General features: G+C 45.7%; 1 protein-coding gene across 4 annotated transcripts in view; it reads left to right on the plus strand.

Moving 5' to 3' along the window:
• Fam114a2 (family with sequence similarity 114 member A2) overlaps positions 1-11,986 on the plus strand; it is a 36,066-nt gene extending 24,080 nt beyond the window's left edge. For 3 of the 4 annotated variants that reach the window (XM_052757588.1, XM_052757589.1, XM_052757587.1), the window contains exons 10-14: positions 664-783; positions 1,991-2,130; positions 4,517-4,589; positions 8,614-8,667; positions 10,820-11,986. In XM_052757588.1, coding sequence (XP_052613548.1) covers positions 664-783; positions 1,991-2,130; positions 4,517-4,589; positions 8,614-8,667; positions 10,820-10,954 — 522 coding nt within the window. In that variant the 3' untranslated portion in view covers positions 10,955-11,986. Of the gene's footprint in view, positions 1-663; positions 784-1,990; positions 2,131-4,437; positions 4,590-8,613; positions 8,668-10,819 lie in introns of those variants that run through there. The other variant, XM_052757590.1, reaches the window with a different exon arrangement.
• Positions 11,987-12,228: the final 242 nt, after the last annotated feature.

Here is a 12,228-nt window from a genome sequence, read left to right on the forward strand (position 1 = left end):
GAAAAGTTAGCAAGAAGCCTGCCACGGCCATATAGTTTGTAACCAATATATAAGTCTCTGTGTTTACTTGGTCGGGTCTGAGCGGCTGTGGGACTGGCAGGTGAGAGAGATTTGCCCTGACTGTGGACCAAGCAGGAAAACTCTAGCTACAAGTGACAATCTTCACATAATAAGTCAGTGAATTATTACATGCAGCTGGGCGTGTCTGACATTGGCTGTGCTTTAAACATGTAGGTACAAATGAGAATGAATGTAGAGCCGATTTTATGAATTTTAAGAATGGTTGAGGTTGTAGATGATGAGCAGAAGTCTTTGGTGTAAGCAGTATTGAGTAAGGGATGTGGAGGACTCTCTGGGCTTGGGGGGCAGTGCTTTGCAACTTGACCTGGCTTCCAGCTTTAGAAGCACAGACCTGTGGACACGTCTCCTCTCTGCTTCAGATGCATATGCTGTGCCTAACATAAACCTCCGTTTTAGAGAAGCCATAGAACTAGGGAGTTCCCAGGGAGCCACTGGACAGGGTTCAGTGTACGAGTTTGTATCTAGTAAGACAAGGACTTAAAAGTCATATGGTCTGCTCTGGTGAGAAGAGCTGGTCCTCAGGGTGCTGATGTAGTCCTGGTAAGAACTGCATTGAACTGTTGGATTATCTTCCTTACTTAGGCAAGAAATACAGCATACGAATGGATCAGGACATCTCTGGCTAACCCAGTAGCAGAGAAAGAAGGGGAAAATCAGTTGGAGACAGAAAATACTGAGGAAGCCAAACAAACTTCAATAGAGGTAAGCAAAGCAACTAAGCTCTTTTAAACAAAGATAAAATTTCGGGCTAGCGGATGGCTCAGCAGTAAAGTGCTTGCTGCCCAAGCACTGGGACCTGAACATGGGTTCCCAGCGTCCACATACAAGGCTGGGTGTGCTGTCACAGTTGTAGCACTGGAGGGTGGGGAGTGTGAGGGCAGTGTAGCTGGAGTTTTCCTGCCTGGCCCACAGTCAGGACAAATCTCTGTCACCTGCCAGTCCCACAGCCACTCAGACCCAACCAAGTGAACACAGAGACTTATATTGGTTACAAACTGTATGGCCGTGGCAGGCTTCTTGCTAACTGTTCTTACAGCTTAAATTAATCCATTTCTATTAATCTATACCTTGCCATGTGGCTCGTGGCTTACCAGCATCTTCACATGCTGTTTGTCATCGTGGCGGCTGGCAGTGTCTCTCTGACTCAGCTTTCCACTTCCCAGCTTTATTCTCCTCCTTGTCCCGCCTACACTTCCTGCCTAGCCAATGGCCAAACAGTGTTTTATTTATTGACTAATCAGCAACACATTTGCCATACAGAACATCCCACAGCAGGGCAGGGAGATTCTCCTGGATCTCATTGGCCGGCCAGTCTACCTGTAGCATTAATCTCCAAGTTCAGTGATAGATTCTGTCACCAAAATAAAGTGGAGAGTGACAGAGGAAGGCATTGGCCGTGGGCCTCTGGCCCCCCCCCCCCCACGCACACACAGGTGAGTGCATAGCCCCCCTCCCCACTAAGATAGAAGTCGACATTGCAGTTTATTTTGTTATGCTGGGATCAATAATTTCAACATTAGGATTCAGGATGGTATCATTTTAGTTCCAGACTGTAGGAGAGGAATGATGAAAAATAGGGAAGTGAAGGAGGGAGGAAGGGAGGGAGGGTAGGAGGGAGGGAGGGAACTTGGCTGTAACTCAGAGTAGGCTGCCAGACACTTATCTCAGTCCTTTGGCCAGACTTAGTTACATGGCCCCAGCCAGCTGTGCAGGAGCCTGCTGTGGTTAGGAGCAGCCCGGCTGTGAAAGGGGCTGTACTGTGGAAGAAGAGCAGGTCTGTTCAACGGTGGCCATTCGTCTTTTCTGCTTGGAAAGTCCCAAGTTCTTCGGTGTGAGAGGCAAGGTGCTGTCATCTCCACTTAGAGTGACAAACAGCAATAATAATACTGTTTCTTTGTTTGATTTTTAGGATATCCATGCGTTTGCAATCCGGAGCTTAGCAGAATTGACTGCCTGCTCCATTGAACTGTTCCACAAAACAGCGGCCTTGGTTCTGCATGGCCAGAAGCAGGAGGTGACAGCCTTGGAGAGGAGCCAGACACTCTCCCAGTAAGTACAATGCAGTCTGCATCTCTCACAGGGAAACTGCTGAGAGGCTTTTCTTGCTCCTTCTAGCTTTTAGAAACTTGCTTTTTAACAAGGTTCTGTTCCCATTGCACATGGGTATATGTTTAGGATCAAAACATATTGAGCAAGCACAAGTCTACATATGAACCTGCCCATTTCATTAACGGATCTGTCCTCTGAAAACTGTTTCTTTGCAGATTGTTAGTCTCAGTAGGAGGGGAACTTGGCACAAGTAACAACAGAAAGTAGTCCTCAGCACTCTAGCTCTTAATTACAGTTGTTAGTTACCAGTGTGCACTGTACGCCAGGCGCCATGCTAAGGGATTAATGTGTGTTAGTTCTGATTTTTACAGCAGCACAACTTTGCAAATAGAGGTTCTGTGGACCCCGGGCAGTTAAGGGAGGCTGCCCAAGCCTGACACATATTTTTTTTTTCTTTTTGCTGATTTTGAACAGACATATTTCAAAGTAGTAAAATGTGGATAATTCCAGTAGGAAAGATAAACTTAAGCCTAGTAGTTTCTAGATCTAAATAGACATTCTTTTGTATGTGTGTGTAAGACACACACACACACACACACACACACACACACAGTGTGTGTCTTGGTATGTAGCCTAAGCCAGCCTCAGTTTCACAATCCCCTACTTTCTGAGTGCTGAAATTAGACACCTGGCCATTCACTTGACGTAAAGAAGTTAGATGGCCGTCTGAGAGTCTAGTGTGATTCTCCAGCTCTCCCCAGCTGCAGCATCCTTGCTGCCTTACAGGGTTCCTAGTGTTGTCTGGAGCATCCTTGAGGATGAAGGACACAGACCCAATTGTGTGGAAGAGTGGCTATTCCTGCAGCTTGGAATGCCCTTTTATGCCCGCCTCATACCTTAACCATCTACTTCTTGCCACCTCAGGCATCCCCTCACCTCACAGTCTAAAACAGCTTCTCTCACCGTTCTCTAATCCTCTGTTCAGCTTTACTGTAGCTCATCTCACCTTCTGTAATGTGTTTATGTTTCCATATACGAATTTTGTGCATATGTGCGTGTGTGCGTGGGTGCATGCGTGGGTGTGTGTGTGTGTGTGTGTGTATTTGTGTGTAATCTCACTCTTGATTGGCCAGTAGGTTGAAACCTGTGAGAGCTGGAGCTCTCCTCCTCACTGTTGTGGCCCACAGAGGATTTTCCATAGGTATTTTCTGAGTGAGTGCATGCTGAGCTATATTTCTTTTCTTCTGGTGGGAGTTAAGGTTGGTGTTTTGGTGCTAACCTCAGCAGCACTGACTGCTACCTTTTCTCATGGGGAAGTAGACAGGCTTCTTAGGGAAAGCTCTCTTAATCAGTGTGGCCTTATTTAGGAGGAGATGGTTGTATTTACCTACTGAAAGATGCCCCTGAAAGCAAAAAGGGATACCCTGTGAACAGTCACTTAGGATAAGGCCAATAGACACCCAAAATGTGAGGGTTCTAAGCAGACTTTTAGTTCTAGGACGTCTTGTAACTCATCTTTTGAAGTTGACTGTTACTTGTATGCTGAGTGACAGTGGCCAGGTTGCTTCACTTCTTTAGTTTCATTGTTTTCCCAGCATTTTGGGGGCAGAGGCAGATGGATCTCTGAGTTTGAGACCAGCCTGGTGTCCATAGTTCCAGGACATCCAGAGTTACATAGAGAGACCTTATCTCAAAAACAGAACAAAATAAAAAACAAAAAAACCCAAGCCAATAATGTCAGTGCCTGTCTAGCTTAGAGTGGTGTTGAGAGAGTAAAGGAGTCAACACATAAGGAGACTATGCCAGTGTTTGAGCATTGGGGCATTATCACACTAGGTGTGGAAGAGCCGAGAAAACAAATGCAGGGGGGAGATGAGCAAGGGCAGGGAGCTGTTTTCACAACTCAGGCTGGAGGGACTTGGGCAGGAAGGAAGGGAGCTAGAAAATAGAGGGGCTGCCCTTCATGGACTGGAACCTGGGAGAGGAAGGTCGGTTCACAGGTCATGATGAGCAAGAACAGCATGGCTTCCAGTGCAGAATCAGAGAGCTCATTCTCCCAAGAAGCATCCCTTGTAGGAAAAGGCAGGTAAGAGTCTGTCTGTAGCAGGAAGAAATGGGCACTGATTAGCACTTAATACCCTCCAAGTATGCTGATGGTCACTGGAACCCAAGATGGAGTCCAGAACAAGCGGCAGCGTCACTCTGTCTCTTTAAGTGTGTCACTTTAGGATTGTGTATTTCATACTGAAACACTAGGAGAGAAAGGGGTGTTTACCCCTTAAAGGCTTCTTTCTCCATTGTTCTTAGGAGTGACCTGTTTCGTTTATTAAAGGAGTAGAAAGAGAAAGAAGAAGAGCAGGACTCTCTGACATGTTCTTCTCTCCAGGGTGACAGTCGTGCTGTGTAAAGACCTGGGCTCTCTGTCTAAAGAGTTCACCACCTGCCTCACCACTGCTGGGGTAAGAGTTCCTGCCTCATGGGGCTAATGGCTGAATGGTTGATATAATTTACACACCATAAAGTTCGCATGTTTCAGGACACAAGTTGATGGTTGTTAGTACATGTATTTACAGAGATGTATAGTTGTTAAAGAATTGGATTTTAGGACCTTTCATCACTACCCCTAAGTGTTCCACACAGTAGCACGCCCCATTTCCTTCTCCACATTCCCTAACCCTAGGCAATGATGCTGCATTTCTTTTTCCATAAAACTTTCCTATGTTGGACATCTTGTGTCAATGAGATCACACATGTATGTTTTGTTAGATTAGCATGGTAGTTTTGAAGTTGGTCTTGTTTTAGCATGTGTTAGTACTTCCTGTTTTTTTATTAATGCTTTTTTTTGTTTTTGTTTTTGGTTTTTTTTTTTTTTTTTTTCCGAGACAGGGTTTCTCTGTGTAGCTTTGCGCCTCTCCTGAAACTCACTTGGTAGCCCAGGCTGGCCTCGAACTCACAGAGATCCGCCTGGCTCTGCCTCCCGAGTGCTGGGATTAAAGGCGTGCGCCACCACCGCCCGGCTTATTAATGCTTTATTTTATGGCTGAGTATACCACGTTTTATCTTTTTCAGTTGATAGACGTTTAGACTATTCCTATTTGTGATTATTGTGAATGAGTTGTCATGAACATGGTGTGAGCTGTTGTGTGAACATGGTTTCACTTCTCTTGGGTAGAATACTAGATGCAGAATTGCTGGGCTTTCTAGGTGAGATAGTAAATGTCAAATTGCTTCCAAAGTGGCTCCATAATTTTACATTCTTACCAGCGATGTATGGCATGCCAGTCTTCCTGCAGCTTCACCAGTGTTAGCTGTGGTTTCTTTGTGGTTTTCAGTGTGTTGGTGAGTGTGAAGTCATGCCTCACTGCTGACTAGATTTGCATTTCTCTAGTGTCTAATGACACTGAGGGTCTTTCCCCACACTTCTCGGCCCCTTGTGTGGTTTTAGGGAGATGTCTGATGCAGTAACTAATTGGGTTGTTTGGTTTTATTACTGACATGTTGGAACTTTTTGTGTCTTACAGATGTCAGTTTCTTGTCAGGTATGTGATAGACACAGACTCTCCCTCAGTATGTGGGTTGTTTTTATTTTTTGCTTGTTTACTTTTGCAGTGCTCGGGATCAAATCCAGGGACTTACACATGCATGGCAAATACTCTACCACTGAGTTACAGGCCTATCTTTTGGGTTTTTGACACAGGATCTGTGTATCCCAGGCTGGCCTTGAACTTGGTGTCCTCTTACCTTTGCTTCCTGTTAGAATTACAGGTGTGCGCCACCATATCTGGGTTCCTGTTTTATTTTCTTGATAGTGTCTTATGCATAGTTTAAAAATTTCAACAGAAGTCTATATTCAGTGGTCTTCATCAGCACATACAGTTTGGTGTTTTAACTGAGAAAGCATCAACTAACCCAAGATCAACTTTGAGTTTTCTTTGATGAGCGTTGAGCTCTTATGTCTGTGATGAATGTTGAGTTAATCTGTGTGTGTGGTGTGAGGGGCAGGGTGCAGCTTCATTGGTTTGCATTCTTCTGTCTCATGCACCATTTTAAAAATTATCCCCTCCTCCCACTGAAGTCTTTGTCCCCTTGCCAGAGGTCATGAGACCCTAGACACACAGTTTTGTTTCTTAGTCTTTATTTGAGTGCCATGTATTGTGCTCTGGTGGTTTGCGTGAGGAATGCCCGCCATAGACTCATATGTTTGACTGTTTGGTCCCAGTGCTGTTGGGAAGGTCATGGAATTTATAGGATGTTGAGCCTTGCTGGAGGAAGTATGTCACTGGAGGTGGGCTTATAGAATTTGTAGTCTTGCTGTTCACTTTCTCTTTCCTTTGTGTGGCTGACAGTGTTTCAGCCATTCTCCTGCTCTGGCTGTCTGCTACTCTATCTGCTCCACCTTCGTGGTCTAAGATTACTAAGGTTGATGAGTGATGTGGAAGGTGATCAGGAAACCAATGATCACGGAGTGAGAGACCAAGAGCACGAAAGTGGAGAAAATAACTCCACAGTGTTCTTCACATCATGTCATGCTGGCAGAGTTGCTATGGGGCCCGAAATTTAGCAAAAGCGTGGCCCAAATGAATCCTAAAGCTGGAGTTTGGACTTTTTCTCTTTGGAATATTCTAGATTGTAGCTTCTCTTCCCTCCTAGTGTTTTCTTTAAAGGAGCTGCTGGGTTTTCTGTAGCTAGTTTAATGGAGTCACTTTGTGTTCTGTGAAGGCACTTTGAGATAGCTAGTCAGCGACAAAGTGCTGTAGCTAGAGTTTTCCTGCCTGGCCCACAGTCAGGACAAATCTCTCTCACCTGCCAGTCCCACAGCCACCCAGACCCAACCAAGTAAACACAGAGACTTATATTGCTTACAAACTGTATGGCCATGGCAGGCTTCTTGCTAACTGTTCTTACAGCTTAAATTAATCCATTTCCATCAATCTATACCTTGCCACGTGGCTCGTGGCTTACCGGCATCTTCACATGCTGTTTGTCATCGTGGCGGCTGGCAGTGTCTCTCTGACTCAGCCTTCCACTTCCCAGCTTTATTCTCCTCCTTGTCCCACCTATACTTCCTGCCTGGCCACTGGCCAATCAGTGTTTTATTTATTGACCAATCAGAGCAACACATTTGCCATACAGAACACCCCACAACAAAGTGCTGCTGATGTGTTTGGTTGAAATTCATTTGCATGAAATGAGAGTCACAAGAGGCCTCTCTTCCAAACAGTTGAGGTGGTTGACTGTGCTTGCTTTAAAATTGTTCTGAAGTTTTTAGTCAGGGTCCAGCTGTCCTTCTAAGATGCAGATGCCTTTCTTCTTCTGGGTTATCTCTGTGTGTATTTCATTGTTTTAATTTCTTTGAGTGCACTGTCTTGGGTTTCTTTCCCTGCTGCTGTGATAGACTATTGTGACCAACACAGTCAAAGGGAAAGTTACGGGATGACGTCCACCCTGGTGGGGAGGTCAAGCAGCAGGGCTTGAAGCTGCTGGTCACATTGTCCGCGGTCAGGAGGAGAGAGCAGATGCGTGTGCGCTGGTGTGCAGGCTGCACTCCTCCACTTCAGCTTAGCTGGTGTGCAGCCTGCACTCCACTTCAGCTTAGGGAGTGGCCCCCCCAGCAGTCTCTTAACCCAGTCTAGATAACCCCTCGCAGGCATGCCCAGAGGCCCATCTCCCGGCGGATTCTGGAGTCTGTCAGGGTGACAGCACTAACCCTCATGTGTACAAACTCACCCCCATTTTTCTCTCTTGTCCCTCCTAGTGCTGGATGATCACCTGTCTCCTAAATAGTCCTGCATACTGCCCTCCCTCCCATTCTGTTCTCCACACGCAGAGATATGATGTCACTCTGGATTCCACCTCTTGTACTCAACGTGAGGATGTTCTAGAGAGCATCACCTCTCCTGCTAAGGACACTCATTTCTTATTTTGCCCGAATACAATTCATTTTGTGTTTACACCATTCTCATTTTGTGTTTACACCATTCAGAATGAAGGTTTTTGAAAAGCTGATGAAAGACCACAGCGTTGGTGAGGTAGCTCGGGGCGAAGGCATTGACTCAGCAAACCCGATGACCTGAGTTCAGGGTCCAGGACCAAGGCGGAAGGAGGGAACTGACTCCTGAACACTGTCCTCTGCCCTCCACACTCATGCTGTGCCTCGTGTGGACCTCGAGAGCAGGCACATGCATGAACATATGTACACACACACACACACACACACACACACACACACTCGCACACCAAGGAACATTAACAGCAGCAATCCCCTCAAAACTGCAAAGCAGTACGTTCTCAATTTGGTAGTGTAGAAAGGTAGAGAAAAGAAGTTTACAGCACTTAAAGTTTCTTTCCAGAGATGACACTTTGCCCTTCCTTGGTTGAGATGTTCTGTGCCTTTGTTTATCGATGTGTGTTTCAAGGTGGGAATCTGTTCTGCTTGTTGTTTTCTTAAGGTGTACTGTGACAAAACTGTCTCCTTTATTCCAGGTCAGAGAAAAGGCGGATGTTCTTAATCCATTAATCACCGCAGTGTTTCTAGAGGTGAGTAGTAATGGTTTTTACATCTCTGACTCCTAAGACTTCCTGCATTAATTTATTACCTCCTTCGTTTTTGTTTTTTACAAATCAGATTGCAGTTTAGCCCTGCAGGGACAGATATGACTAATTGCTGTTTATTTGATGTACCTTCCCTGCTCAGTATTTGGAAGGTGTAACAAAGCTGCAGGGTAAACTTGGATGGAAGAGGCCATAGGCTATCATTACTCAGTCCCTACCCCTTGACAGCTTAATGCACAATTTTCAGTAATGAAACACCTTCTGGAGACCAGCTGCTGAGCACCAAGGACTGACACTCACTCAGACAAGCATTGCTTCCTGAAGGGCTGGGCCTTGTGCAGAGGTGTTAGAAGACAAAGCATGTGGCCATTTCCGAGGAAGAAGTCCTCTGTTTTGACAGAGTCCCACTAGAGCATGCATTCCTTGTCAGTCTGTGAGCATCAGGACCGTAGGGTTAAGTCTCCAGAAGGGGGGCCTGGAGATTTGGCCCAGCAGTTACGAGCACTGGCTACTCTTCAGAGGCCCTAGGGTGTAATTCCCAGCACCTGCATGGCAGCTCACAACTGTCTGTAACTTGAGTTCCATGGATCTGACACCCTCACACAGACATACATGAAGGCAAACACCAATGCACATAACAGAAATGTCTCCAGAGAAGGTGTGAGAGGATGCCATAGTTGATCGAAGTGCCACCAGGGTGGGGTGGTTTCTGGAGTCCATGCTTTCCGAACTCTGACAACTGAGACATGTGATGGCCTGTTTAGAACACACTTACATAAAGCTAGTGAGAGAAGTATGTTGATAATTGGCTAGGTTTGAAGTATGAATTGAGGGTCAGTGAGATGGCTCAGCAGGTAAGGGTGCTTGTTACCAAGCTTGACAACATGAGTGTGATCTCCATGATGGAAGAAGAGAATGGACTCACTAAAGTTGTTTTCTGATCTCCACATGTGCTTTATAGTACGCATACTCCTACATGTGCACACACAAGTGACTAAGAACCAACTAGACTGTTGAGTTTAAAATTAAGTTACTGTTAAGGGAATGGTCCTAACCCTCCAGCTACACAGCTTTGAGTAGCTCAGCACTCTTGTGATCAGTTAAGCTATTTTTTTGTTTTGTTTTGTTTTTTTGTTTTTTCGAGATAGGGTTTCTCTGTGTAGTTTTGGTGCCTGTCCTGGATTTTGCTCTGTAGACCAGGCTGGCCTGGAACTTACAGAGAGCCGCCTGGCTCTGCCTCCCAAGTGCTGGGACTAAACGTGTGCACCACCACCGCCTGGCCAGTTAAGCTCTTTTTCAACTTGAGTCTGTGGTTTAGTAGTTGGCAGAGTTGAAAGACTTTGCAGCCAGGAGGCCTCCCTGGGCCTCCCTCAAGTGCTCTGTAGTCCTGGCTTGGAGGTGCCCTTCCTGGCATTCTTGTTTTAAGTGCACGGAGCTGTAACTAGATGACTTGTAAGGTCTCTGTTGCTGGACACTGTGTTATCAAGTGTCCCACTGAAGTCCTGATAGGAGTGCCAGCCACTGATAAGTGACAAAAGGCAGGCTGTCTTGGTGTAAGCTCCTTGTTACCATTTTGAACGGGCTGTTGGTACATACAGATCTGAAACACTCTTGTCCTTGAAAATGTCTCATCTTTAGTGTAATGAACTATCTGTTGTTGTTCTGGCAGGGGAGAGCTTGTCAGATACAGATCAGATCTGCACCCTGGGGCGAAATGACTCTCCAAGGCTCTCATCTCCTGTCCACTAACCAGGCAGAGCTGTCTGGACTCTCCTTACCTGAGTGCAGTGCTTCTGTCATGGCGCTGAATCTGTGGGAGGAGCCATGAGGTTTCAGAGCCTCCTGAGAGCATGTCAGTGCCTGACTCCAGTGCTAGATGATCCTCGAATGTCCAGTTGAGCAGCAGTCAAAGCTGCCATGTCTGATGGGCAAGTTGGGGTGCTGGCATTCTTTTTGGTGTTGCTGTATTGTCTCCTAGGTCTGCCTCGTCCTGTCTCAAACTTGAGTGCAGGAGTCAAACCGTCCTTTCTTACTTCACAAGCTGTGGCCTCTGTTGGGTTGCAGACACAGGTCTGTCCTTTGTTGTCTCCCAGGCGATTGTAACCTTTTCTTTTTGATGACTTTTCAATCCTGCCAGGCTTCAAACAGTGCCTCCTACATTCAAGATGCCTTCCAGCTTCTCCTGCCTGTGCTGCAGATCTCTCTCATCGAGAGCAAGACAGAGTCACCCAGGGGTGAGCCGCCAGCCCAGAGCCCTCTGACAGAGCACTGAAGAACAGAGAAGAGTCTACCTGAGATCATGAAGGCTGAGAAACCCAACTTTCCTCAGGGAAGCCCTGCAGCCAGAGTGAGCGACACATTACTGCGTGTGTGAAAACCCAGGCGGGGCGCAGGCTCACAGGGGTGCTTGCTTCTCTATGTGGCTGAGGCACTCAGGTCTCTACACTGCTCTTCCGAGTCTTAGAAGTAATAAATTATTTGAAAAGACATTCTTTCAGGAAAGTCAGTGGGACATGATGGCAAAAACGCTGGACTTCCTTTAGAAATATCAGAAAACACTAACAAGTTTGCCATGAATGTAATTTGCAGCCAGTGGGTTGTTAAGCAGGAAAGAGCAAAACGTCAACTTGGTATCCTGGGATTTATGCCATTCTTTTCACTGTGGACTTTCTCTTTACCGGAATAGTCTGTGGCTTTTACAGAACTGAGACTACATAAGCCTCAAGTGAGATGGTCTGGCAGTGTCCTCTGCCCTTTCATTTCAGTAGATGTTTGGCATAGTGGAGAAACTCGTAGCTACATGTATGAACCACAGCAAAGTGCCCTTTGGCTTCAAATGATTCCCAGCGAAACCCCTGCTCAGCTCATTCAAGACCATGCAGTTGCATGTCCACAGATGCTCTGAGTCTCTTCAGGCTGCATCGTGCACATGCTGCCTGAGGCTGCATTCATGCAGGGTGCATTCCTCAGCTGCCTGCTCCAGAGGGGAGGAGGCTCTTGTGGTGATGGGGTTTTTGTGTCCTGTGAAAATGTGTACTTTATAACAAGATCTAGCCTCAGACATAATACATTTCCCCCTCATTCTTCCTTTGTTTTAATATATTAGTTAGTGCACTTTGAAGAAAGTTCAGTGGCCATCCTATACTCTTAAGGCTCTTTTGCAGTTTTCAACAGTTAAAGTCTATTTTGATATCCAGGCTTTTAAAAAATGTTTGTTAACTATGTGGTTTTTAGTGGCTCTGGTAACTTGAGAGCCCTGCCCTTCATCTTTGAACACCTTTACAATAAAATATAATTATACTTACTTCTACGTGTGATATTTAAAAAAAATTAAAATATTTTACTTTAATGTTGTCCTTTTTCATAAAAGGTTTAGAAATGAAGCATTTGAGAAACAAGGATATTCTGAGATAGTCTTAAGGTAACATTTTGTTAAGGCTCTTATTGAATCTGTGAGGGGAACTTTGAAAATCCACGCACTGGTATGATGCCAACTGCAGTCCATTTCTCAGACACCAGTCTGCTCCTAAGTCTTGCTGGTTATTG

The sequence above is a fragment of the Peromyscus californicus genome, unplaced genomic scaffold (genome assembly GCF_007827085.1).
Source record: "Peromyscus californicus insignis strain IS unplaced genomic scaffold, ASM782708v3 Scaffold_3__1_contigs__length_106647218, whole genome shotgun sequence".
Taxonomy (NCBI): Eukaryota; Metazoa; Chordata; class Mammalia; order Rodentia; family Cricetidae; genus Peromyscus; species Peromyscus californicus.